This window comes from Patella vulgata, chromosome 3 (assembly GCF_932274485.2).
Source record: "Patella vulgata chromosome 3, xgPatVulg1.2, whole genome shotgun sequence".
Lineage (NCBI taxonomy): Eukaryota > Metazoa > Mollusca > Gastropoda > Patellidae > Patella > Patella vulgata.
In genome coordinates this window covers 17,759,242-17,785,095 of record NC_065881.2, presented here as the reverse complement: position 1 = coordinate 17,785,095, position 25,854 = coordinate 17,759,242, and the positions used below count along the sequence as shown (strand labels likewise).

Genomic DNA, 25,854 nt, shown 5'->3' with positions numbered 1-25,854 from the left:
AATGTCTTTCAATATTTCAGGCATTAAGTTCGTAACATAATGGATCAATATTTCCACTTCAGACTGACTTAATAACTTTTCATTGTAAAACTAGACCACAGTCTAAAGAAGATCTTGATAACCCATGTGTTATGAACTTCCTAAAACTGAGCAACACACATTTTGATACAAGACTTGTGTTTAGAGAGCTATTACATCCCAATCCTGGATGATGACACACATTGATTTAATGCAGCTTGATTGCACTTTGGCCCCTAAAGAACAATTGGCAGGCTACAGTCATGGTTAAGGCCAAACCAAATTAATTTTAAGTTCTTCATTGTCTTGATAACTTAATGGGAAGAGCAAACAAATAAGCGATGTTTTGTTTAAAGTTTCAAAGTTAAAAAATATGGAAGGTACAAACTGAGATATGAGAAGCAAAATTTTAATTGGTTTGGCCTAAACAACAAAAGAAAATATGACATACACATAAGCCACTGACGATTCTAATGGACACTGACTTTACATATTATTTGCATCAACGTTTGGCCTGAAGGGTTTGATGTGCAGTTGACTGTGTCATCCCTGTCCTGTTGGCATCTTATAAAATAATCAGACTAATAATCAAATACTACCAGTCTGCCCTATAATAAACCTAGAATCGGAAAACCAAAATACATGTATTACACATTTTAGCATTAATTTCTTTCTCAGTGCTACAGTGACATACTGGATATTTTATATGGTCTACCTTTCATTTCCATTAATAATCAAACATACTTTAATTAATTCCAAAGTTAAAGCACAGGCTTGAAAAATTGAAATACTGATTTATAAACAAGATGAGCTCAATAATCCCCTCGTGTTTAGATTCCGAAAAAGTACATAGAATAATTTTGTTAGACAGTCCTGTCTGTATTGTCCTGGTTGCTGCAGAAAAGTAGGATGCTAAGCCCCATTTCATTTACAGACAATTCAGATTTGGATGTCATTTACTTTATTTTCAATTCTGTAAACGAGGAGGATTATAATAGCCTGTCTTGTTTATTTTACTGTATACAACATCGACTACTCCTGTAATGCAGGTGCACCAAATATTCTCTGATAAATACTACATACACTACAAGTACAATAAAACTGGTAATCTTCTAAGGATATAGCCAAGTCAACATATTTTAAAAGGCCAATTAATGACGTCAAATTATTTTGACTTTTATAGACTCATTTCCACATGTTCATTAACTTTAAACTTGCCAGAAGATTTATGGCTACTTTGAAGAAACTTCCCCAGCACTGTTATTATAACATCTTAAAATATTGGTGCACTTGTTAACTGGAGAAATTATGAACCCCCACCCTAGCCCCTATTTCCCTCCTTGCCCTGTCCTCTTGGTTATTGCATTGTGGATTCAGCTTATTCAAAATGGTTGTCTACTGTGACATTCATGACAAGGTCCTAGTATATTTTGAAATAAGCTGTTTTCAAAAGTCATAAACCGTCATTTTAAATGCATTCAAAACATTTTGAAGCAGAAAATCAGTAATGTAACCTTGATTGTCAGTGGAGCTTTATTTTTTAAATATTATATGTGTATATTTTTTTTGAAAGGTGTTCTATGCATGTTTTTCAAAAATGAAATTTGACATTGATAATTATAATTTAAAAGATATTGTAATCCGATTCGATGCAAACATGATGCCAACACCTTTTAAGAATATATACTGTACCTTTTATTACACTGAAATATTGTTGAACCTTGTTCAGTTACATCAAAGACATTAAAATGTTTGATAATTTAGTTATCACCACTCCTTGTGTTAATTGTTTGAAATCAAGAAATATTTATCCTGTAACACATCACTGGATGGATAATCTTTCATAAAAAAAGAAACTGAACAAAATGCATCAATATTTCTAAATGTGGATGGTATTCTTCAGAATATTATATGATTATGGTTCAGGTATGTCTATACATGTATATGTGCCTGTATCTCGAACTATAATCATATATGCATGCACTTGTTTTATAGAGGACCTAAGAAGAAAATATTGATGTTCTGTGAGTCAATAAAGAAACTAATCCAAACTAAAGAATTGACTTCTTTCTAAACTTCTTACTCAAGAATTTAACTTTCAATATTGTTTTCAGAACATCATTATTTTCTTAAAATGTTCTTCATTTTATGAAATTTTTTAAAGAAAAAGATGTTTGCCCACCCAATGAAATCATACCCTTAAACTGAAGGCTCACATGCCGATCGTATTTTGATTGAACTAAGATATTAATGCATAGCGATTTTAAAATAACGGATTGAAAATATTAAATTTGTAATCCTTAGTCTGCGTATAATGGACAGTGTGAATGATTTAGTGGTACGTGTAGAATATAACTCGCCAAATAACTTACTGTATGTTACTTGTAGTGATATATCATTACTAAACTTTGTGACCGACTGCCTTATGGGATGTGTGATGTACCAACTTGATTTTATGAGTAAACTGGTTCTTACCTTACATATTCACATACAATTGAACACACCATATAAAGTGAACACAGTAATAAATCATGTTCTTAGTGTTTAAACTAGCAATTAATTTTTTATGTTAGTTTGCAAGTTAAGGGCATTAAGTTAAAAGTTGTATTCATTCTTGAAAATTATCTGTTGTTGCTGATCAGATTGTTTTAAATTGTTGAACTTGTCCACCAACCAATTGCAGTCCTAAATTGACTGTTCCAGGTCATTTAATTGTACTATATGGAGATACAATTTTCTTTTTCATAGGTATTGTTTATTATTTATAGGGGTATATCGTTATGTTGATAATTTTTAAATGAAACATTAAATAGCAAGTGTCAGTGTGTGAATATACTTTATAGGCTGTGAAGTTAAATATTCTAGTAATGAAACATTAAAAGGCCTATCAGCTAATATGTAATATCCTTGTGTAAATATACATCAACTGAATTTAGACTGAAGTTAAAAAATTCTTGGAACACTTGGTTTCCAGTAGCGCTGTCTTTATATACCTTAAGCAAAATTGCCTAACTAAATTGGTTTTACTTTCGTAGATTTTTGAAAGCTTATATGTAATATCCTTGTGTAAATATAGCCTACGTAAACTGAATTCAGATTGAAGTTAAAAAATTCTTGAACACTTGGTTTCCAGTAACGCTGTCTTTATATACATGTACCTTAAGCAAAATCACCTAACAAGATTGTGATGGTTTTACTTATGTACCTTATTCAAAACTAATATGTAATATTCTAGTGTAATTATATGTCAACTGAATTTAGACTGAAGTTAAAAAATTCTTGAACACTTGGTTTCCAGTTACGCTGTCTTAATATATGTGTACCTTAAGCAAAATCACCTAACAAGATTATCATGGTTTTACTTCTAACATTATTCAAAGCCTGAATTTATATTTAGTAATGTACAATACAAAAGGATTAGATAAAAGTTCTAACAGCTGATATACCTTATCTCCTTGAAAAGATATGTACAGAGAAGGTTTTTTAAACCAGTAGTTTTGTTTGTTGTTCTAGGTTGTTCGAGTTAATCATAGTTGTAAATGGTGCGGTAAATCGTTCACTACACCTTACAAGTTGAATAGACACGTCAATGGAATACATCTTAAACAAAGAGTTGTTTGTAATCTGTGTGGTAAAAACTATTCACAAGAAGACAATCTTAGAGCACATATCAAAACAGTGCATAATATTTTTTAAAATAAACTTGGACTTTTTTTGTTTTTTTTTTGTTTTGCGAAACGTGAAAAAAAAAACAAACCTGGAAAGTTACCTGTAGTCTGTGTGGTACCTGTACCTTTGTTTTGCGAAATATTGTAAAAACTGGTTATTTTTTGTTTTATCAAGTTATTTTGATCGTGTACGATAATTGATTGGAGCCGCGGTATTAATAAAATAATCATTGAGCATTATAAATCTCATTTAACATCCTCCAAATACATAGATGTAAAACATGCCCAGTAGCGTGTGGGTTGGGGGAGGGTGCGAGTCTGAAGAACACATGACACCGGACATAATTATGCCAGACCAGCAAGCAAATATATAATAACATAATAATAATGGTTGTTAGGGTCGAATGATCTGTGTAATAAAATTTTAGTTATAGTTTAATTCAAATAATCTTTCATAAAATTTCAGTTTATTTCAAAATTAAAGACATCATTTTCATTGTACAAACCGTGTTACAGGAAGGTAAAATAGTGTTAAAGGGATGTAAGATGGAATAAGATACAGACTACATGTACGTAATAAATATTGGGGAATAATGATCAAAAATCCATGAACTGAAAGGAAAATTCGAGATAATCAGATAATGGCAAGTCGAGCAGTGTTTTGGAAACATTCATGTACTGCACCTGGTTTGACCTACTGCTACAGTTATGTAATCATCTATATTACATATTGTTAGTGAAGCAACAGAAAAAAGTGTCAGTTGAGTTGATTAAAAAGATATTTATAGTCACCAAACAAGAAAACTGAGAATGCTTTAAGACAAACAAAATTAAGAACGTGAACTATTCCTGTAATATAACAAGTCATGATTGTGTCCAACAGGGATTAGGTATAAAACCTTCAAATTTAAATTATAATTTTTTTTTTATATTTTCCTTTATAGGATAACTTAGGAGAACGACCATTGAGTAAAAATTGCTGTTTGTGGTGTCAAGAGCCATTTCCAAGTCTATCTGATGTTGTTCGACATGAGTTCGAAAAACATGGATTTAATGTTGAGAATTCAAATAAAATACACTTTAAGTGTCCATATTGTCCACAGATCTGTTCAACTAAGGGATCCACTAAAGAACATATTAAAATCAAACATCTAAATGTGAAAATTAACTGTCCAGTATGTAATAAGGGATATACTAAGAAAACTGACATGAGGAAACATTTTGAGAGAGAACATGGCTCTGCTACACATGAATATAACCAGTAATCAACAACTGCATGTATTGGGGGGAAAGCAACCAGTAATCTAAAAACGCATGTTATCCATAATAATATGTATTGGGAAAACAACCTGTAATACACAACCTCATGTTTTGAAAAAACAGCCAGTAATCCATAACAATATTTTGTGGAAAAAATAATCCATAAGTACATGTTTATAAAGAAAAGTCAAAGATTGATGGTCATCATTGACTGTCATGAAAATTTTCATGCCCCAAACCCCAGAAACTCAAAGATTTATATTTGTTTTGTTTTCCTTTATAGGATAACTTAGAACAACAAGCATTTAACAAACATAGCTGTTTGTGGTGTCTAAAGCCATTTCCTGGCCTGTCTGATGTTGTTCAACACGAGTTTGAAAACCATGGATTTAACATTGAAAATTCAAATAAAGTACACTTTAAGTGTCCATATTGTCCACAGATCTGTTCAACTAAGGGATCAACTAAAGAACATATCAGAATCAAACATCTAAATGTGAAAATTAACTGTCCGATATGTTATAAGGGATATACAAAGAAAACACACATGAGGAAACATTTTGAGAGAGAACATGGGTCATCTGCGACACCTGAATAAGCTGTAATCCACAACTATTGAGAATCAGTTGATTATTATTAGTGTTTTGCAATTCAGTAGTTACCATTGGTCACAAATATCTCCGGGATTTCAAATTCATTGCAAATTCTTAAAAATTGTTTTGTTTTCCTTTATAGGATATTTTAGGAGGAAACACATTAGACAAATATTGCTGTTTGTGGTGTCAAGAGCCCTTTCCTGTTCTCTCTGATGTGGTGCGACACGAGTTTGAAAACCATGGATTTAACATTGAAAATTCAAACAAAATACACTTTAAGTGTCCATATTGTCCACAGATCTGTTCATCGAAAGGATCCACTAAAGAACATATTAGAATCAAACATCTTAATGTGAAAATTAACTGTCCGATATGTTATAAGGGATATACTAAGAAAACTCATATGAGGAAACACTTAGAGAGAGAACATGTACAGCAACACCTATTATGAACCAGTAATGCATACCTTCATGTGTGTCTATAGAGTTTACTTGTAGGAATAAAATGGATTTGTTAAAAATCAAAGCTTGTGATAAGAAAAACAAACAATAGTTTTATTATGACTTCCTGATGTAGTCTTTGTTTTACTTGAGTAGGAGTTGACTGGATTTGTTAAAAATCAGTGCTTGTGATAGATAAGTAAGAAAAACAATAGATTTAAAATAAATTTCTGATCTAGTCTTTGTTTTACTTGTAGGAGTTGACTGGATTTGTTAAAAATCGGTGCCTGTGGTGTCAGCATGTTTATCGAGCAACCTCTGATTTAATTCGACATGAACTCAATGTGCATGGAATTTACGACAGCCAGACATCAACAACTGTTTTTCAATGTCCACATTGTACACAGCTTTGCAAATCGAAGGGAAATATAAAGGAACATATTAAAGTCAAACATATGAACCTAAGAATACCTTGCCCTGTTTGTAAAAAGAACTATACCAAAAAATTTCACATGAGAAGTCATTATGAAAAAGAACATGGCCGCTATCGTCATTGAGTTCTGCTACTGTATCACTATTCTAAGCTATAAATCAACTTTTATGCCAGTTCTATTCTGTTTTGCCTCCTGAAATTTTGTAAGAATATACATTTTAAATGACACCTACAATTCTGCAGTTCTGGGACTGTTCCTCAAGTCAGTGGCACCAATATAGTTAATGGCAGCATTATTGATACGGTCCCAAGAAAATGTCTGATTAATTAACGGTTTTCTTAAAGCACAAAATGAACAAACTATTTTGAAATGTTTACTCATTTATCAGCTAGATTCATCATTTTGAACTCTCTAGTGATAATCCTATTTAATGGTAGTGTTTAAAAGGAGTTTAGAGTGATTGAAGGTGGAAAGACACCCAACAAGATTTAATATTGTGGTGTTTGTTGTGTTAAGTTTTTAGGAGGGTTGGATGACCCAGTGGTCCAGTGCATGCACTCTAGATTCACAGACAAGAAGTAAGAATCATCTCCTTAATCATTGGGTTCCTATCTGGGCCATCGAGCTTTCCTCCGACAGCTAAAGAGCTATGTATATAAGTGAAATATTGAGATAAGGGTACACCGTAATATAGTAGTCCTGAAATAACTAGGTGTGTGGTGAATCGTCGTTAAATTTCATTTTTCTCGAGCTAAAACCTTTATACACCATACTGTATCAAATTACTCAATTACATATACTATTATGGTAAACATCTTTGATGATATTGAATTATCTTTAACAATGACCTATATTGAAGTATTCCTTTACTTTTTTTAATTGTAGGGAGTACTGAGTCTGGCAAAAAATCAGTGCCTATGGTGTCATGAAATTTTTGCTGTAGCAACAGAACTAACAAAACATGAATCTTTGATGCATGGAATATACGATGGCAAATCATCCAAGCCTAATTTTAAGTGTCCACATTGTACGCAGATATGTTCATCAAAAGGGAACATTAAAGAACATATTCAGATCATTCATATGAACTTCCGTGTACAGTGTCCATTATGTGATAAGTCATACACACGGAAAATGCATTTGAAGAACCATTTTAAAAAAGAACACAAGTCGTATATTACAACAGAAAAATTATTTTGACATGGATACTAGTTTGTTTTATTTTTCTGGCTTTGTATTTTGTTGATTTGTTTACGTTACAGTACAGTTAAATAAGTTATGACGTAAACAGTGGTTCATAGACTTCCTTTATTAAAAATATTTGTTGCAAATGAATTTTAATTGTTCATTGTCTTTGTTCTCTTGTCTTAAATATTTGACTGCATTCGGTTTTAATTTTTGAATATGTTAATACGTATGTATATGCAGTGCTGATAAGGTTTTATATATCAATGCATCGAAAACAAATGTGGATACTCTTTTCTTTGTAGTGGTTTAACATCTGCTTCCACAATTATGATATCACAGACAAACTTTGATGCTTGCGTCAATGCATAACACAATGGATAGCAGTTTTGGTAATTAATCAAAATCACTATTTGAACAAAACTATCTAGTCTCGAATCTCCACAAAATAAATTATGTAGATATGTCATATTAGTACCCAGATATACTGTAAATTTTTTCATATTCATATAACTTTTTGTGAAGAAAAAATATTTTCCAGTGATTTTCAGGGGATAAGAAAGTACAGATTTGAAGATTGTGACAAACTCGTATGTCAATTTGTATTAGGTCAGAATTTACTATTGTTATTCCAAGATATTTTTGGATTTCTGTGGTCGGGTATTATAAAAAAAATGTTTTGTTTTTCGTTTTGGTGCATTGATGTATAGCAAGTAGGCCGATAATCGCATCGATGACTGATAAAAACTCTGTATATGTACTGGTATGTAAATTTTTGCTGCAATAATTTGTTGATTTGATGGACATACTTTTAAATTGTTTAACTGTTAAATTATTGAGAATAAAATAAACATTTGGAAAACTAAGAACTTTTATATTTTTTGTAGGTTGGAGACCAAAGGTTACAATGTTCATGGTGTCAAAAAACATTTACTACCAAATCAAATTTGAATCAACATGTGAGAGGTGTCCATCTCAATTGTCGAGTTACTTGTCCTGTCTGTGGACAAACCTTTAACTTTAAGACAAATCTTAAACAGCATTTTAGAAGATTTCATTTACCTACTTCCTCCCAATGATTTTTGGAGGTTAATTAAAGAATACTTTAGTTAGTACTGCAATAATTTTCTCAGGAAACCTTTATGTATTTGGTCCATGCTTACCTGTTCATTCAACAAATGTGACGACCTTGTTGGGTGCACAGTGACACTGATTAAATTGTCTTTATGACTGGGTTTGTTAACTGAGAGTATTATATAGTGTAGAGTTACTGTTGGCCATGGTAGCTATCAAACTAGATATTTGGGAGACAAAATAATGGTAGTATCTATCTCTAGAAATATTGAGTAGCATCTAGTATGTTCTGCGTGGAGTATGGTTATGAACTATTTGATTACTACATTATATTGCCTAAATTAAGTTTAAGATCAGTTTCTATTTTTGAGCACAGAATTCTTTACTTTTGTTATGGAAACATACATATTAATCCTTCAGAAAGTTGGCTATGGTGGTTGTGTTTCTATGGTTTTTTGGATGTTTTTTTTTTTTTCATTACAATAACTAACCAATTATTTACTGTGCAAGCATTTGTGATGAAATAATAGTCAACTGAAATCAAAAAATATTAAGAAATGGTCTTTGAACTAATGGTCGTGTATGTTGTCTGTTTTTAGGTTAGCAATAGATCCAGAAGTTACCCGTGTGCTTGGTGCGGTAAATGTTTTGGAACAAGTTTCAATTTGAATCGTCATGTGAAAGGTTTACATCTATACCAGCGATTCACCTGTCCAATTTGTGAGAAAAGTTTTACCCAAAAAGGAGATTTAATGACTCATTTAAAAAAGAAGCATATTGAATATGTTGTGGCTAGCTAGAGACTTATAGCATTTATAATTGTTTTATAAAGTGTATTAACGCATGAACAATTGTTTAATTGTGGTCCAGGTTGAATGATTGATGTAAAAGTTACTGAATAAAAAAATTGTTTTTATAAAAAAAAACTGATAATTTTTGTACATCATGGCCATTTGAGAGTGCAAACCGAAACATTTGGCATCTCCACTAGGGAAGGATGTGCCGTACTGTTATAGAGTAGAATTTATGTCCCAAGTGGTAGCTGGTTTTAGACTCAAATTGTGTGTTGAGGTCTCTTGTCCTTAAAACAGTTTATCCCAGTATTCTAGTCTACCCAACTGTAAATGGGTATCAGTAGGATGATGTATGCAGTTTCACAAAAAAAACCAAAAACACTCCAAACTATTGTGCTATTTGGACAGCATTAGTTAAGTTCCTGTAATGTTTAAAGATGTAAAGGGAGGTAATCAGGGGTAAAGGGAGGTAATCAGGTCTTACCTGTAGACCTAGAGATCAGGGTAGTCATTGGATTGTACTTTGAACATAACCCTCAGTGGTGTTTTATTAAGTGCATTGTAAATATGCACATTATTACATTTGAATCAGTCAGTTGAAGTGCTGTCAAAATTTTAAGAGAAAGATCTGACCTAGGGTGACTAACAAAATCCTTAAATATTTCAATAAAACTGAATGATGCATGTTCTTTGCTGCCATCTTCATAATAATCTTCTGTTTTATTGCTAACTGCTACGACTTTTTGTTTTCCAATTGTAGGTGCACTTTGATGTTTTATCAGGTTCTTGTTGTCAGTGGTGTGGAAGGGTTTTTAAATGGAAAAAGGACCTGGCCCGACACATTGATGGAAAACATTTAAATATCAAAGTTCAATGTCCGGTTTGTTTAAAGTTGTACACACGAACTGACAACTTGCGAGATCATATTCGGAAAATGCACAAAGCTGTCAGACCTGAAGATGTTCTTCAATGAATTAGTTAATCATTTTAAAATAAAACTGCCTCTTTTTGCTTGTAGGCTGTGAGAGGATGTGTCTTTTGTGAAGTGTGTGGGAAAAGTTTCAGATGGGTACAGAATCTCAAAAGACATCATCAAGTGGTTCACACAAACAATCGTTATTCTTGTCCATTTTGTGGAAAAATTTTGAAAAGAAAGGATTACCTTAAAGACCATATCTTTAAGTTCCATAAAGATGGAAGACTAGGAGACCTGTAGCAAAATTAGTTTATGAAAAATGTGCTGTGTTTTTGTAAACAAACGATGATCGCTTTCTTGCGTGTGTTCTTAAAAAGAGTGACTAGAACATACACATTGTCATGTTCCACAGAAAACATTAGTCCCATTGTGCCATATTAACAGATCTGAATAACCATTTGGGTTGAACCTATCAAAATGTAGGGTATTGCTGATTTCGTGTTGTACATGTATTAAAAATATCATTGAAAACACAGAAAAAATACATGATTGACATTATCTTTTTAAATTTTTAACTTTGTGCCGAACATTTATTAAAATATCCTTAAAAACACAGATAAAAGACCAGATATACATGTATTAAAAATATCATTAAAACACAGAAATAAATAAATCTGTGTAGGACAAATGACTGGCACCAGATTGCCTGATAAACATGAAATTTTACGTTGTGACAGCTGCCTTATTGCCAGGCTTGAATATTGTGTGTTACACTTTTTATTTTCTCCATTTTTAGGTCCATTCTGATGGTTTGTTCAATTCATGTTGTCGGTATTGTGGAAAAGTTTTTAAATGGAAAAAGCACCTTGGCCGACATATTGATGAAAAACATCTAAATATCAAAGTTCAGTGCCCAATTTGTTTAAGACTTTTTACTAGAAATGACAGCCTAAAAGATCATATTCGAAGAGTACACAAAGAAAATCCCAGTGATATTCTCAGATATTAATAGCAGGATTGGTATTGTAACCTTGTTGATTTGCGATAGATGTGACATACTGATTCTACAGATACATGTAACAGTTGAAAGAATCAACATTATGCTTACAAATATGGCAAGTCAAAATATTTTAAATTGTATTGATTTTTAATAGACGTGGAAAACTGGTGCGACGTGTAACAATTGAATGAATCAACAGTGTGCTAAACAATTTGGCAAGTCTAGAAACAGTTGTAAATCCAAGCGATGTCCTCTGATATTAACAGGATATTGTAAACCTTGTTGATTTGCAATAGATGTGGCACACAGGTTTGACCGTTGAGACTAGTTGAAACTATTTTATCCTTATGTCAGATCATGAGAATCCTCTAACAGGGTTCAAGACATTTTGTTTGTATTGTTATGCTGTACCCTGTTTCATCACAAGTGTAATAACCAATAAATAAACAAGTTAAATGTGTTACCTATACATACTAATAGTGTTACTGTTGTATTGTTGTTATTATTAAATGCTTAGGAGGTGCAATCTCATTGTTCTTCTGGGGTTTTCTATGCATTTCCCTCTTGTTAGACAGTGTCTAGTCGTTCGGGTGGTACAGAAAACTGTGGTCCTGTGTACAAAAACCCTTGACAGTTGGAATTGATGAAGATAGGGTGGAAACAATGCTGTCCAAGCAAAATTTCCCTTGTGGCACATGAACATGTAGGCATGGCATATATGCCTATCATTTATTAGTCTGGTTTGTGCAGAAAAGTAAGACGTTAAGCCTCATTTTATTTCTTATACAAAAATCTTCAGATGTCACTACAAACATACACATACAGATTTTAAAAGTTGAAAAAAAAAGATACACAATTATTAATAATAATAATTAGATAACATTTGTCAAAACAGATAAAATAAATGGGATTTTAAATTTAAATTGAAAAAAGATCCAGTATCACTTTGTAGAGTTAGAAGTCAGAGCTTACATGTATTCCATGAAACAAGGGAGTCTTAAATTCTTAAAAGAACGAATTTTTATCGTATGAACTCAGTTGTGCTTTGGTTGATGACACAATATCCCATCTGGTAAAGTTGTCTAGGTAGATGGGTGGTTAGGTGGTGAAAGTTCCTAAAAAAATTAAATGTTGCCTGAAAAATGCAAATTTGAACCATTGATGAAAACTAATAAATTTTTTATGTGGATAGTGTGACAAGTTTTCAAAATGATAATGACAATCAAGTGTTAAATTGGTTCTACATTTATTTGTAGGCTTCATTGTGTATCAATGAAGTTGGCTGTGCTTAATTTTTGTTTCTTTTCAAACCTTTTACGCTCCATGTACAACTTTGATGGTACCATATGCCTTTAGAAGATTTTATTAGAAGAAGAAATGTTACCTGAGAGTTTTTATTCTGCTTTGATTTTTTCAAAGCTGTTGATATTTGGGGTCAAATTAGTTTTTTTTTTATATTGTGTCACTTGAAATGGTTATATTTTCTATTTCTGTAAAATTTTATTTTTCATTTGTAGGTTCAGATTGGGGTATTATCTGATCTATCGTGTCGGTGGTGTGGAAAAGTTTTTAAATGGAAAGGTCATCTTGTCAGACATATTGAAATCGCTCATCTAAACCACAGAGTTCAGTGTCCTATTTGTAAAAAGCTTTATACTCGAACTGACAGTCTACAAGACCATATTAGGAGAATTCATGCAATATATAATCCAAAAGAAATTCTTTAGACTTTTTAGTGTGAATTGCTTTATGAGTTAGTTTAGATAGTGAGTGACAACTTTTCTGTGAAATGAAGATGTAATAAATAAGTAAACATATGTTTTGTGAACAAAAACTCCTCTCTAAAGCATGATATCTAGATAATTTGACTTAACATCACCAATTTTATTTTCCATTTATAGGTTCAGATTGATGTTATGTCCGATTTGTCTTGTCAGTGGTGTGGAAAAGTTTTCAAATGGAAAAATCATCTGATCAGGCATATTGAAGTGACCCATCTGAATCGTCGGGTTCAGTGTCCGATTTGTTTAAAACTCTTTACACGAAGTTACAGCTTGCAAGATCATTTGCGGAAAATTCATCTTATAGAAAACCCTAAGGAAATCATGAAAGAGATCAGTTAATCTTGTTTTGTGTGTGTTTACTACTGTGTTTTCATTGTTTGGGAAGACCTCACGGGGAGGAATCAAAGGCAAAAAGCATCCATTTTATGAACATTGCTTTTATACCCCAAAACCCTGCCCTTTTAGCATGATATGAAACATTATTCTCTTTACTTCAAACGTTTTATTTTCCATTTGTAGGTTCACTTTGATGATATGTCTGCTTTAACGTGTGAGTGGTGTGGAAAGGTTTTTAAATGGAAAAGACATCTGGCTCGGCATATTGACGCAACTCATCTAAATATCAAATTTCAGTGCCCCGTTTGTTTAAAGTTCTATACAAGAACGGACAGTTTGCACGATCACATGAGGAGAATGCACAAAATAGATAACCCTAAAGAAATTCTACAGTTAGTTAAATTTCAGAATCTGCAAAATTCAACCATCCCACCAGAATCAAACCCTGAACTGGAACCTGAAAACAATTAGTTTTTGTACAGTGTTTTGTACTGATTTTTTAGCTGAAGAGAATTTATTCTCACACATTGTTTATGTGTTTTAACAAGGATTCAGTGTGTTATTATGATTGTGATTAGGAAAAACAGGGTATTTGTTTGTGTGGCCAATTGGTCTAATGTGGTGCACTGCAGTTCATATAGATCAGTCATAGAATGGTGAATTCAAACTACATTCTTGAATGTGTTGGCCAGCAGTTGTGGACTCGTCCACAGCCAAAATTATAACATTGATTTCTGTGACATTTTCTCACCTTAAGACTGACTAAATTTTCTTAATAAAACTCCATATCAGGGTATGAAATAAGCCTCTTATATGGCAACCTCAAAATAGGTTACGCTAATCTGCATCAAATTTGAACTGGTAACCTATAGGTTACGATGCCATATTTGTTTAGAGCCGACCCTCGAATTAGCCTAGGGGGATTTGGGGCCAATTAAAAGATTAGCCAGCTACCCCTAAGCTTATTAAATCAGCAGGGCCCATATCCCTAAGCGAATTAGTGGATTATTGTTAATCCTAAAACTCTCTACAAAATTGCAAATAACTAAAAAAAAAAAAATTTTTATACAAAAATGTACAGATTGTCGTGTTCTTTCCAATGATATAAAATTCAATTGTACAAACTAACAATTACCGGTATATTACTATAAATAATATTGAAAAGTCAGTTCCACTAAAATTATGACTTTTCTCTGTCATAATAAACGTGAACATGTATCTCCTAAGATTTTATTTTAAAAAAAAGAACAGTGTTCAAAGTAAATATAAATATATAACTTTTAGAGAGACATATCGCCCCAAATGACCGTCACTTCATCGCTATGTGACATTTCTGCCTTTGTTGGATATATGGTGGGAATTGTCGTCTTCTTTGCTTTATTGCATCGAAAATAAAAATATATAGTTGAAATCTTCGGCAATGTAATATTCCTCTATGTAGCTTGTATTAAATCCTAAAAGTTTTGATTCAATTTAGCTTTCCAAACTCTAGAATTATTATCCGTAAGTTTTGTGGTATCGTCTGTCTGGAAACGTATCCAAGATATGGCGGTCGACACGCTTGATCTCGGCTACTTCGCATCATTCATAACGTCCCCCAAAAATAACAAATAGTTGATTTCTTCGACATTATCATGTTCTACGATATGCCTGGCAGTAAATCATAAAAAAATCTGATTCCATTTCACTTTCCATGTCATAAAATTATTAGCCGTGAGTGACAAAGTGAAAATATTGGAATAATGCCAAAGTCATTGACACGGTGTGAATTTTCACCTCTGACCTATTACGTAAATACCGGAAGATCCATTGTTGAAAAGTATGTTTTTTATTTGATAATTTGCGAATATAACATTCCTTTTCATTGGGTGTTTTATTTTTATTACTCAATCACCATTAATTTAAGAAATAAAAACAATAGAAATCAGTTGATTGATCTGGCTCTTTCGTTCGCTAAATAGGCTAATGAGTATGACGTTGCCAGGTATGATGGGTCTGCGAGTTGATTTGCTACCGCCAAAATGACAGGTGCGAACTTAACGATCTTTCAGGCATTTATTTATAATTGTAAAATGTTTTAATGTAGTACTAGTAGTGGAGGGAATATTTTAACTGAAACCTTTAGTTTATAAATTATAGCTCGGTGGTCGAGAACGGAAGTCCGTTCGCGTGTTTCCAGGTCATGGTAACCGATGCGTAACCTGAACGACCGTTCGCGTGTTATTTCGTACCCTGCATATGGACATGGGACACCAAACAGGTGTCATATGAGTGATACCTGATCAAACTTAGTATAAAACATATCTTACCCTTTCCAACTTAAAGCAAAAATAAGCCAGTAATTATGATATAATTAAAGATACATTATGGGAGATAAGATAAAGAGATGGCAGTTCTCGCTATAATAGTTAAAAACTAGATAGTGTAAAGGTAATTTGCTGAAAATTTCAGTCAAATTGATCCACTATGAGCCGAGAAAGAAGCCGGTGAAATTTTTACATAGTCTCTGTTATCATTACTAAAATCATTAATATAAATAGCATAGTCTCGATTATCCACTTTTTCTGATTTAATTATCTTTTGCCGTTAGCGGCATATAGGAATCTAATCCAGCCTACATCGAAGGCTAGCCTTGACATCGAGAGTTTATTATGGTCTGGATAAGTTAATTAATGTCTAATTGATAATTTAGATAACATTTCAGGCCTAAAGAAAGACTTGTAATAAGCAGATTTTGCTCTTGCTTAATGCATGTTTAAGATTAAATTTTACTTCTTTGAACACCTCAGTTGGGCAGGATAAGGACTGATTCAGTAACTTTCTATTGATTTATCATCTTATACAAAACATTAGTTGGGGGCCCTGAAATAGTTATTTCTAAAAATAGCACTTCGTAGAATTAACTAGCAGTTGACCCGGCATAGCATGGGTATAACTGTGAATCAGAAGTAGCATAACTCTGAAACTGGAGATACCCCTAAACACCAAATATCAACCTCAGGACAGCTCAAGTGCAGCTGCCAACCCTGAACAGAGAAACAAACAAATGACAGTCACAATTACATATTAGAATAGATAAATGTCACTTTAAGGCACAGGTGCAACTAAAATCACTATTCCCTGGCCAGTTCATGATTTCACACCAAAGTTTCAGTTAAGACATAATCCCATTTAGAACTAACTTCAACACTTTTCCACTCCTGGGTTAGACTATTAATATCTAATTCTCTAGTCACTTAAACAAAGCTAACAATATTCTATGTGAAAAGCCAATTTAGTGTGCTTGTTGCTAGGTTGAACTGCCCCATATGACATAACAGTTTGGTCATTCCATTAGTCACAAGGGTTAACTTCTGCATCGTACATCGAACTAGCAGTTCCTTAATTGTATGGATACATTATTCACCACCTATATTTATATGTAAGCTTTAGGTATATTTAGTTCACTTCAACAGGCAGGCGGGAAAACCACCATAGCTTTATATTTCTATTCAACATAAATTTGAATTTTAAAATAGCTAGTTTTCAATAAAACTGTTCAGTCAACAGGCACCCACGAATACATTCACTTGATTTGATATATATACATGTATATATGTTTGTTTGAAATCTCTGTGTATATTGTGGCCTGTCTTGTCCATGGGTTTATATATTGTGTGATTGTTTATATGTTTTGCTGTCCTCCGGAGTCCTATACATGTACTTACTATTGTGCTACAAAGTATTATTTTTAATTTTGAAATAGCAAGTTTACATTAAATTTGGTCAGTTAAATTGGTTGCAAGATATAATTTTGAAGTTGAAAATAGCAAGTTTACAATAAATCTGGTCAGTCAGTCAACCAGTCAGTTACTTTGGTTAGAAGATATTTTAGTGCACAGCATTAATTTGTTTTAAGAATTCTGTGTATTTTTTGGTAAATATACGTGAAATACTTTACTTCATTTTGTGTGTGTATCCTTAAAGGACAATGTTAGTACTGTGCTGTTAAACGACAATGGTGGTATCTTTAATGAATTTGATTTCAAGAAATGTTAGTTTGTCTTTTTGTTGGAAGCTGAAAGAAAATTAAATGACTTATTAGTTGTAGTTGCTTGAAGGGCAGTGTTATTTAGTTCTCTTAAATGGCAGTATTAGTATCCTTAGAGATTTTGATCTCAAGAGATATTTGTTTGCTTTCTCAGATTTAAATTACTTATTCGCAGTAGTAGGACAACAATCTTGGTACATGTATCCTTTTATTTTATGATCAGTAGTGGAATACCGCGTTTTATCAGTGAAATAAAAGTGTTATTCCACTGGCTAGCAGTAGTCCATGTTGTTTTTACCTAAAATGATTGTAAAATCATAAAATAAATAGAACATTTGTCGTTTTAGAGTGAATAACATATTTTATTTCATTGAGAAGCAAGAAAACGTTCATATTTTCACTCATGCTACGCATTCGTGAAAATATAAGTTTTCTTGCTTCTCGATGAAATAAAATATGTTATTCACTCTAAAACGACAAATATCCTCTATATATTGGTTACCAAGAAATGTTTGTTTGCTTTCTGTTAAAAGCTGAATGAAATATAAATGACTTACTAGCAGTAGCTACTTAAAGGACAATTTGGTGTCCATGAAGATTTTTAAAGAATTAGTTGTTTCCTTTCTATAGGAAGCTGAGTGAAATTTAAATGACTTATAAACAGTAGTTACAGAACTTAAAGGACAATTTTGGTGCCCACCAAGTTTACGTATGTGATAGAATTAGTTCAACAAATTCCAAATATAATTTTAACAGAAATCTTTGCTACAATTGGTTAATTACATGTAAGGGTATTGCATTTGTAATACAAATTTGTTAAGTTGAAATGGGACAGTAGGCAGACTAAGTTTTATTGGAAAGGAACGCCATAAAAGAAATATTTAGGGCTTCCTTGTAAATATTTTTAAATTGATTTTATGTACCAGATATTGTGTATACCTTATTGTATAAGACATTTTAAAAAAAATAATAATTTTTATATTGTATGCTATATGATTTCATTATTGAATAAAGTTATTTTAGAGTTGTGAATTGTGTCCTATTTTCGTTTTAGGTTGAGGATGTTTGTACTTGCAGTGAATGTGGTAAAACTTTCTGCTATAAAAGCAGTTTGTCGAGGCACATAAGAGTTTACCACAAGCGATATAGCCTTTCCTGTCCATTATGTTACAGACAGCTTTCCAGAAAGGAATATCTAAGGCGTCATATGAAAACTGTGCATAATTTTGTACCATAAAACACATTTCAAACCCAATACTTGTTTGTTCAGGAGTTTAAGGTTGGGGAAACCCTCCCCCCAAAAACCCCAAACATTAGCTCTTTTGTTCACATCTGTCCATTTATATTTGTAGGTACATGTGTCAAAGCCTGGTCACCAAGTACAATTTGATTGTAGGTTTTGTGAAAAAACATTTCTGTGGAAAAGTGCCTTAGTCCGTCATGTTAGAGGAACTCATTTGAACCAGAGGGTTGCTTGCCATATCTGTAACGCCATTCTAAAACCAGAATGTTTACGAGTTCATATGAAGAGAAAGCATGCTAATCTAGGTGTCTAGTATATTTAGTGGTGCTAAAACCAAATGTTTACGAGAGGAAACTAATCTAGGTGTCAAGTCTAGCAGAGGTGTGTGGTGCTAAAAGAAAACAAATTGTGTTGCAGAGCATTTACAATAAACCCAGGTTTGGACAAAATCCAGCAGTATAACAACTATCTACTCTAGTGTTAATCTTTAACTGTAACTTACTGGAAACATCTGTTCAGCAACAGTTTTCGATATCATTTGCCCGCCACTTGTTTACAAGAATTTCAACTTTGTGATTTTATCAAATCTTTTGAAACGAGGATGTGTTATCAGGTTGATTTTGAAGAGGTTTGAGATCTTTCTGAACTCAACTTGAGTAACTTTTCTGAGTAGTGAATAGGACTGTTAACATCTGAAAACTACAGACAACCCATCCATACAATCAACATACCATTTTTCTCGAGTTAGTCTGCTTTCTTTACCGTTTGTCCATTTATATTTGTAGGTTTCAAAGTCCGGAGATCAAGAACAATTCGATTGTAAGCTATGTGCTAAAACGTTTCTGTGGAAAAGTGCTTTGGTTCGTCATATCAGAGGAACTCATTTAAATCACAGAGCTGAGTGTCAGATTTGTAAAGCTGTTCTGAAACCAGAGAATTTAAGAGTTCACATGAAAAGAAAACATTTAGGAGTTTAGTCAGTCTCCACTAAATTGTGTTTAAAGTGACTCCTGAAAGTTGATACCATGAAATTAAAATTCCAAAGAATTTAACCATAATGTCAATAAATACAGCTAGATTTATAGTTTTTATGCATAAAAAGGCTTGAATATTAAAGTCATTCTTTTAAATAGAATTTTGGACAAATCTGAGATAAATATTAAAGTGAATTTGAATGGAAACCAGTGAGATACATAACATAATCCACCTTCATTAGTACATGTACATAAAAATCACTATACACATCCATGTTAAAGGAGCTAAACCTCTCACTCAATAATAATATCCCTAATATTCAAAAGTAAAAACATGAATTAGAATTCAATTTTGGTCCATTTTAATCAATATTGATGTTATCTTACCTTGAAAGTATAGGATCTTCATAAGAACTATGTAAATAATAATCACTGACAATATTTCCATTTTAAAATTGCTGTAAGTGTAGATTATAATACACAACTGTTACTTGTTTATGAATTGCTATTTTGATATACTGCGTACTATATTTGTCACAACTTTTTTTTTTTCTCTCCCAAATAGGATGAAAATTAAAAGTGCCCATCTTTAAGTTTTTTTGTATTTTTTTTATCTTTTAGATACTCTTGGAAACTGATCTTGCTTCTTGCCATGTCTGTCAGAAAAGTTTTGCGACAAGAGGAAGCTTGACCAGGCACATCAGAGGAACACATCTCAAATTAAGAATTAATTGTCCGTTCTGTAATAAATCCTACACTCAAAGGGGCCACTTAACTCAACATATTCGAATATATCATAAACAGAATGTTAAGGATCAAAGGTGATCAGTGTTCTTCAAACCCAAAAGAGACATGGCAGAATCTGAAATTTTATGCCTTAGAGCCAATTCTATGTTGAAACTTTATAGATAAATTAAAATGAACAGATTCCTTTTACAAGTAATATTATTGTTAGGGCTGTCAAAATCATTGATATAATGTAATGAGAGTTTTTCCCAATATGTATCACAGTAGGAAGTCTGGTGTATCAATATTTTAACAATGTTTTTAAATAGATTGTTTGATTTTTAACACTTTTTTTTATTCTTGTAAACAATTGATGGCATAATAATAAATGAATTTTGTACATGTACAATATTGATGATATAGTTTTGCTGTAATATTAGTTTTAATTTCATATTTTACAACAACATTCAAGATTCCAATTCCAAATTTTTTGTTAAAAGTGTACAAATATGGGCAAAATTCTTCTTTACTGTTAGTTGATTTTATAAAGATAAAATATTCAGTCAGGAAATGGATTTCATAACATACTGCAATATATATTACAATACACCCATGCATTACTATTTCTGGCTGCAATACACAGCCCTTGTTATTGTTGTTCTCTTTACTTAAATGCTCTTAAACGAGTTTCTAATAAATACCTATTTATCTGTGTTTTAGGATGGCTCGAGATTTTTCTGTGGTATTTGTGGAAGTGGCTTCACAGTTAGAGGTAGTCTAAAGAGACACATACAAGGACAGCATCTAAATATTCGCATGAAATGTCCTCATTGTGATCGTACGTTTACACAGAAAGGAAACATGGAATCGCACATACTTAGTATTCATACAAAAAAAAGCCTCAATCCCCTATAGAATTATTAATAGTATACTGGTAGACAAATGACATACAGTTGCATGTCTGAGAGTGGTTCCATCGTTGTGAGAACAAAAGTATAGGGGAGCTACAGGTGCATGCTTGAGAATGAGTCCATGAGTTCATCTCTGTTCTAGTTATTGTAAATTTTTCCTATTTTGCAGGGAATGAAGGAACGTCGAGGTCCATTTGAGTGTCAGTGGTGTGGTAATATATATAACGGTCAGGGAAATTTAAATGTACATATTAAAGCCAAACACATGATGCTATCAGCTGTCTGCCCATTTTGTTATAAAGGTTTTACTCAAAAAGGGAATCTCAGAAGGCACTTAATAGCAAAGCATGGTCAAACTACAAAATATTTTCGAAAATAGGTCTTTTCAAATCCACTAGACACTGCAAAAACTGATATCGTTCATTTATGAAATATGAACACACAACTTTTGACCAATAGAAAATTCTGCCACAAACAGATGTAAGTCGTCATATGTTTACTAGTCTGTTAAAATTGTAATCAGACAATAGTCAATAAGTACGTAGGTGTTATTTGGTAGTCATTAAGTAGATGTTATTTCACTATGTGTGGGTATTAGAAATAGTCATGCTTTCATACAAGATGTGGCATCATCTCTTACAGTTACACACAGACTGTTTCTGACCACTTTCCATACATACTAAACACTATGGCAGAAGTGTTCATTAGTAAAAGACCTCAGTTCATAAGTGAACAGTTTCAGTTTACAGTGAGGGTTATGCTGTGGCACTGGATATTTTTGAAATTGTTTTAAAAAAGTTTCCTCTGTTTCACAGAGGTTTATAGTATTTATGTTTAAAGTGTAAAAAAGTTGTATTTGATTTCTGTATTTTTAAAAAATTAAAATAAAGTTATATTCTGCTTTAAAGTAGCGATATTGTTATTCTGTTATGAAAAACGGTGTCTTTGATTGGAGTTACAACATACTATATTATGGTCATCAACAAATTTATTGACTGTTAAAAACCTCCATATTTCTCGAATACATTGTTTGAAAACTTTATTTTTGAAATTGGTTAGCTGGCTACCTCAAAATGACTTTTGTTTACAGTAAACTACATTATTGAGAAATAAACAATGGGCATTATTTTAATAGATTGAAAGTACTGGAGCTTAAATTGTTTTTAATTTCTAATGCATAATCAATTAGTATGAGTAAAGGGTGATTAATGGGAACAAATTATTCTGTTTTGCATAAAATTATTGCTTTTGTGACAGACAATGTCCAGTGCATTGCTGGTTCACTAACCTGGAGTTCCTGGATTTGATCCCTGATTTGGTCGAGAAAGTTCCGTGGAATTCTCTGGTTTCTGGATATTTGGATGAGTCGAAAAACATAGATCCAACCCTTTACTATTTGCCATACATACAACTAAAAGAATCCTTGACATTTGGAATTGGACACAAAGTAGGCACAAATACTGCTGTCCAGGCACAATTTCCCTGAAAGCACACTTGATGGTGTGTACCTGTCTTCATTATCCCATTTGGTGTAGAAAAAGTAGAACATTATACCACATTCCACTTCATTTTAATTTTTCAAATAGCTGAAATCTATCAATTTACAAAAGAAATGTCGGGATCAATGTTGATTACATCATGATACCATGGTGAAGGCCCCAAAAAAGTAGAGAAAGGAGAATATTTTATGTTAACATGAATAATCATGACCTTTGAATATATGAATAGTAATGAGATGTGTGTGTGTGCGCAGCCGTAGGTCTAGTTGTCATGGTAAAACGTGCACAAGTCTTCTGTTCATCGAAGTGAGAACATGATATTGTTATGGTCTAATGGAAGTGTGAATAAAATACCATTGAATTTAATATATACATGTACATGTAGTGTGGTCAATTAACATCTTATATCAAGGACAATACACCAGATTGTGAGCTTTTTGAACCAAGAACTGGTTGCATACACTTTTTTATCTTCTTGTTCTGCACTTGGAAAAAAACCCCACATTAAGTCTAGCTCACAATTCCATGATGGCTGCGATGACATCGAGCTTAGTTCCTGTTTTATATAGTACTCTTGTTTTGTTTTTAAATGATTGCTTAGAGGACTTTCATTTTAGGATACTGCAGAAAACATAGACCCTTATTCTGATTGTTTCTTTTTTAGGATGCAGCTGAAAACACCTGTTCCATTTGCGGGAAAGTCTTCACTAAAAAATCAAGTGTGAAAAGACACATACAAGGCAAACATCTTAAAATTCGAATAAATTGTCCATATTGTGAAAAAAGTTATACCCAAAAGAGTGACGTGCGTGAACATTTGCGCATGGTTCATGATATACAAAACTAAAACTTCCTTGGATAATCCTTACTATGTTGCTGGAAGGATAGCATCTGGTTATTTTTTTTCGTGATCTATGAATAGTGTGACCCACGAGTTCTCTGCACATCTGTATTGACTCCAAAATTAGGGGTGTTAGAAATTACATAGAAATTATCGATAAACCCTACCCTGGGATATATTAATAGCCATTCTGATCAAAAACATGGTACATGAACATCAACCCATAGCAAGATGATCGTCATTCCTATTATTGTGACGCTATCAGCTTCTGAAATTTGTAATTATATTCCACAGAATTTTGACCCGTGTATCTGAAATTCATTCTCTGAATACTAACAGTAACAGCAGCATACTAAATTTTGTTTTACTATCTAATTTTTACAGGCTCCATTTTTCCTCACCTGTGGACCCCTTTGTCAACAAACTCCCACTTCTTCTCATTAAATAAAAACCACGAAAGATGGTAGTTTTTTTAAAACTTTTTAACAGGTTATCAAATTTTCCAGAAAGTGTAAACATATTCATAATTGTATATATGTTACTAGAAGTAGAACTGAATATTGAATAAGGTGTGATTACCAGTATATCATATTTAAAGCAGAGACCTCAGTGTAGACTTAAAATCCTCAGGCTCAGTTATCACCTTTTATATACTTAGCGATAAGGAACGGGTAAGCAACACTCCACTGATATAGAATAAAAAGGTTGGAAAAACTAATTAGATCTTTGTTTTCCACTTTATACTGATTTCATTTCACCAAAATACTACAAGATCGAACTAATGATCGGATGGTGTACAGTGTCATTTAATCATAACTAGGAAGATGAAATATGACCACAGCTGTATATGAAATGAAGTGGTGTACAGTGTCATTTAATCATAACTAGGAAGATGAAATATGACCACAGCTGTATATGAAATGAAGTGGGGTTTAATGTCCTGCTGGTCTGACCAGACTGGGCTAATGAAGATGGGGACATAGCTGTATACATGTACAAAAGTATTTAACACAATATTCATATGTAAAAATCAAAAATAAACTCATATGTTAGTCTGAAAAACTTTGATATGGCATAACAAAATAACAAATAAATGGCAAGCACATGGATCATACAATGATGCCGTCAGGGAGAAAACAGGAAAAAGGGATATTCCCTGATACACAGAAGTATGTCTGTGCTAGACAAGAGGAATTAAAATTGGAGTTTGTTAAGTAACGTTACAAATGTTCTTAATAACGGGCAATAAGACCTGAAATTTCACTGTCGATCACTGGTATCCTTAATTTTATATACTTAGAATATTTTGTCAGAAGGTTTTTCGTGCTCGGGCAAATATTCAAGTTTTTCATTGCTATTTAAGTATGTGTTATTTGATGTCGGTTGTGAACTCAAACCTATGGAATTAGATCTGTTTTTTGTCAGCTGTGATATTTACTAGCACTATTATCAATTTCGTGAAATCCACTAATATTAAAAAATAAACAGATAAAGGGGAAATAAATTGTAGATTACAGTTTTCAGAGATTTTAACAAGCACTAAAATGATCGAAGCTTATATTATTTCAATTGAATTGATTATTTGAATAGCTTGTATTCCATATAATTGTGTCGTGTCTGTTATGAAAAGCCTCTTAAGCAAAATAAAGCAAATTTTTCTTAATTAGGCAATTTTCTTTTCTTTGTAGGTCATATGCCAAATATGTAGAAAGGAATTCAGTACCCACGGAAGTCTAAAGCGTCATATTAAAGGATTTCATCTTAAAGAAACATTCAAGTGCCCCTTTTGTCCCAAGACATGTACATATAAAAGCAATTTGCTTGACCATGTAAAACGACTTCATCGTGAATACAAGTTGCCAGAGTAATGTATGACCGAAAAATGCCAGGCTTAATCTTGTTTGTGTACGATTTGTTGACATCTATTAGCTTACCACAGTTTCATAATATATAAGGTGTTGTTGCTTGTAAATTGTTTTGGTAATAGATATTAAAAAAAAAAAAAAAAAAAAAAAAAAGCATTGTTACATATTCTACTGAATTAACACATCACAATAAACTGAAGCTCATATAAGAAAAAAGAAAAAATTGCTAGTCTTTAATGTTTTAAAAAAAACCCCAATGT

General features: G+C 32.4%; 1 protein-coding gene across 47 annotated transcripts in view; it reads left to right on the top strand.

The window, feature by feature from the left end:
- The window catches only part of LOC126815655 (polycystic kidney disease protein 1-like 3), an 87,049-nt gene that overhangs the window by 8,002 nt on the left and 53,193 nt on the right, over window positions 1-25,854 (top strand). Inside the window, exons 5-6 of one of the 47 annotated variants that reach the window (XR_007678018.2) lie at window positions 6,240-6,994; window positions 7,302-7,439. The exons of 23 other annotated variants lie outside the window; for them this stretch is intronic. Coding sequence is in view for 23 of the 24 variants with exons in the window: in XM_050541408.2 (XP_050397365.1) it covers window positions 4,631-4,951 (321 nt within the window). In the remaining variant the exon portion in view is untranslated. 23 more of the 47 variants (XM_050541439.2, XM_056099511.1, XM_050541441.2 and 20 more) reach the window with 23 other exon arrangements.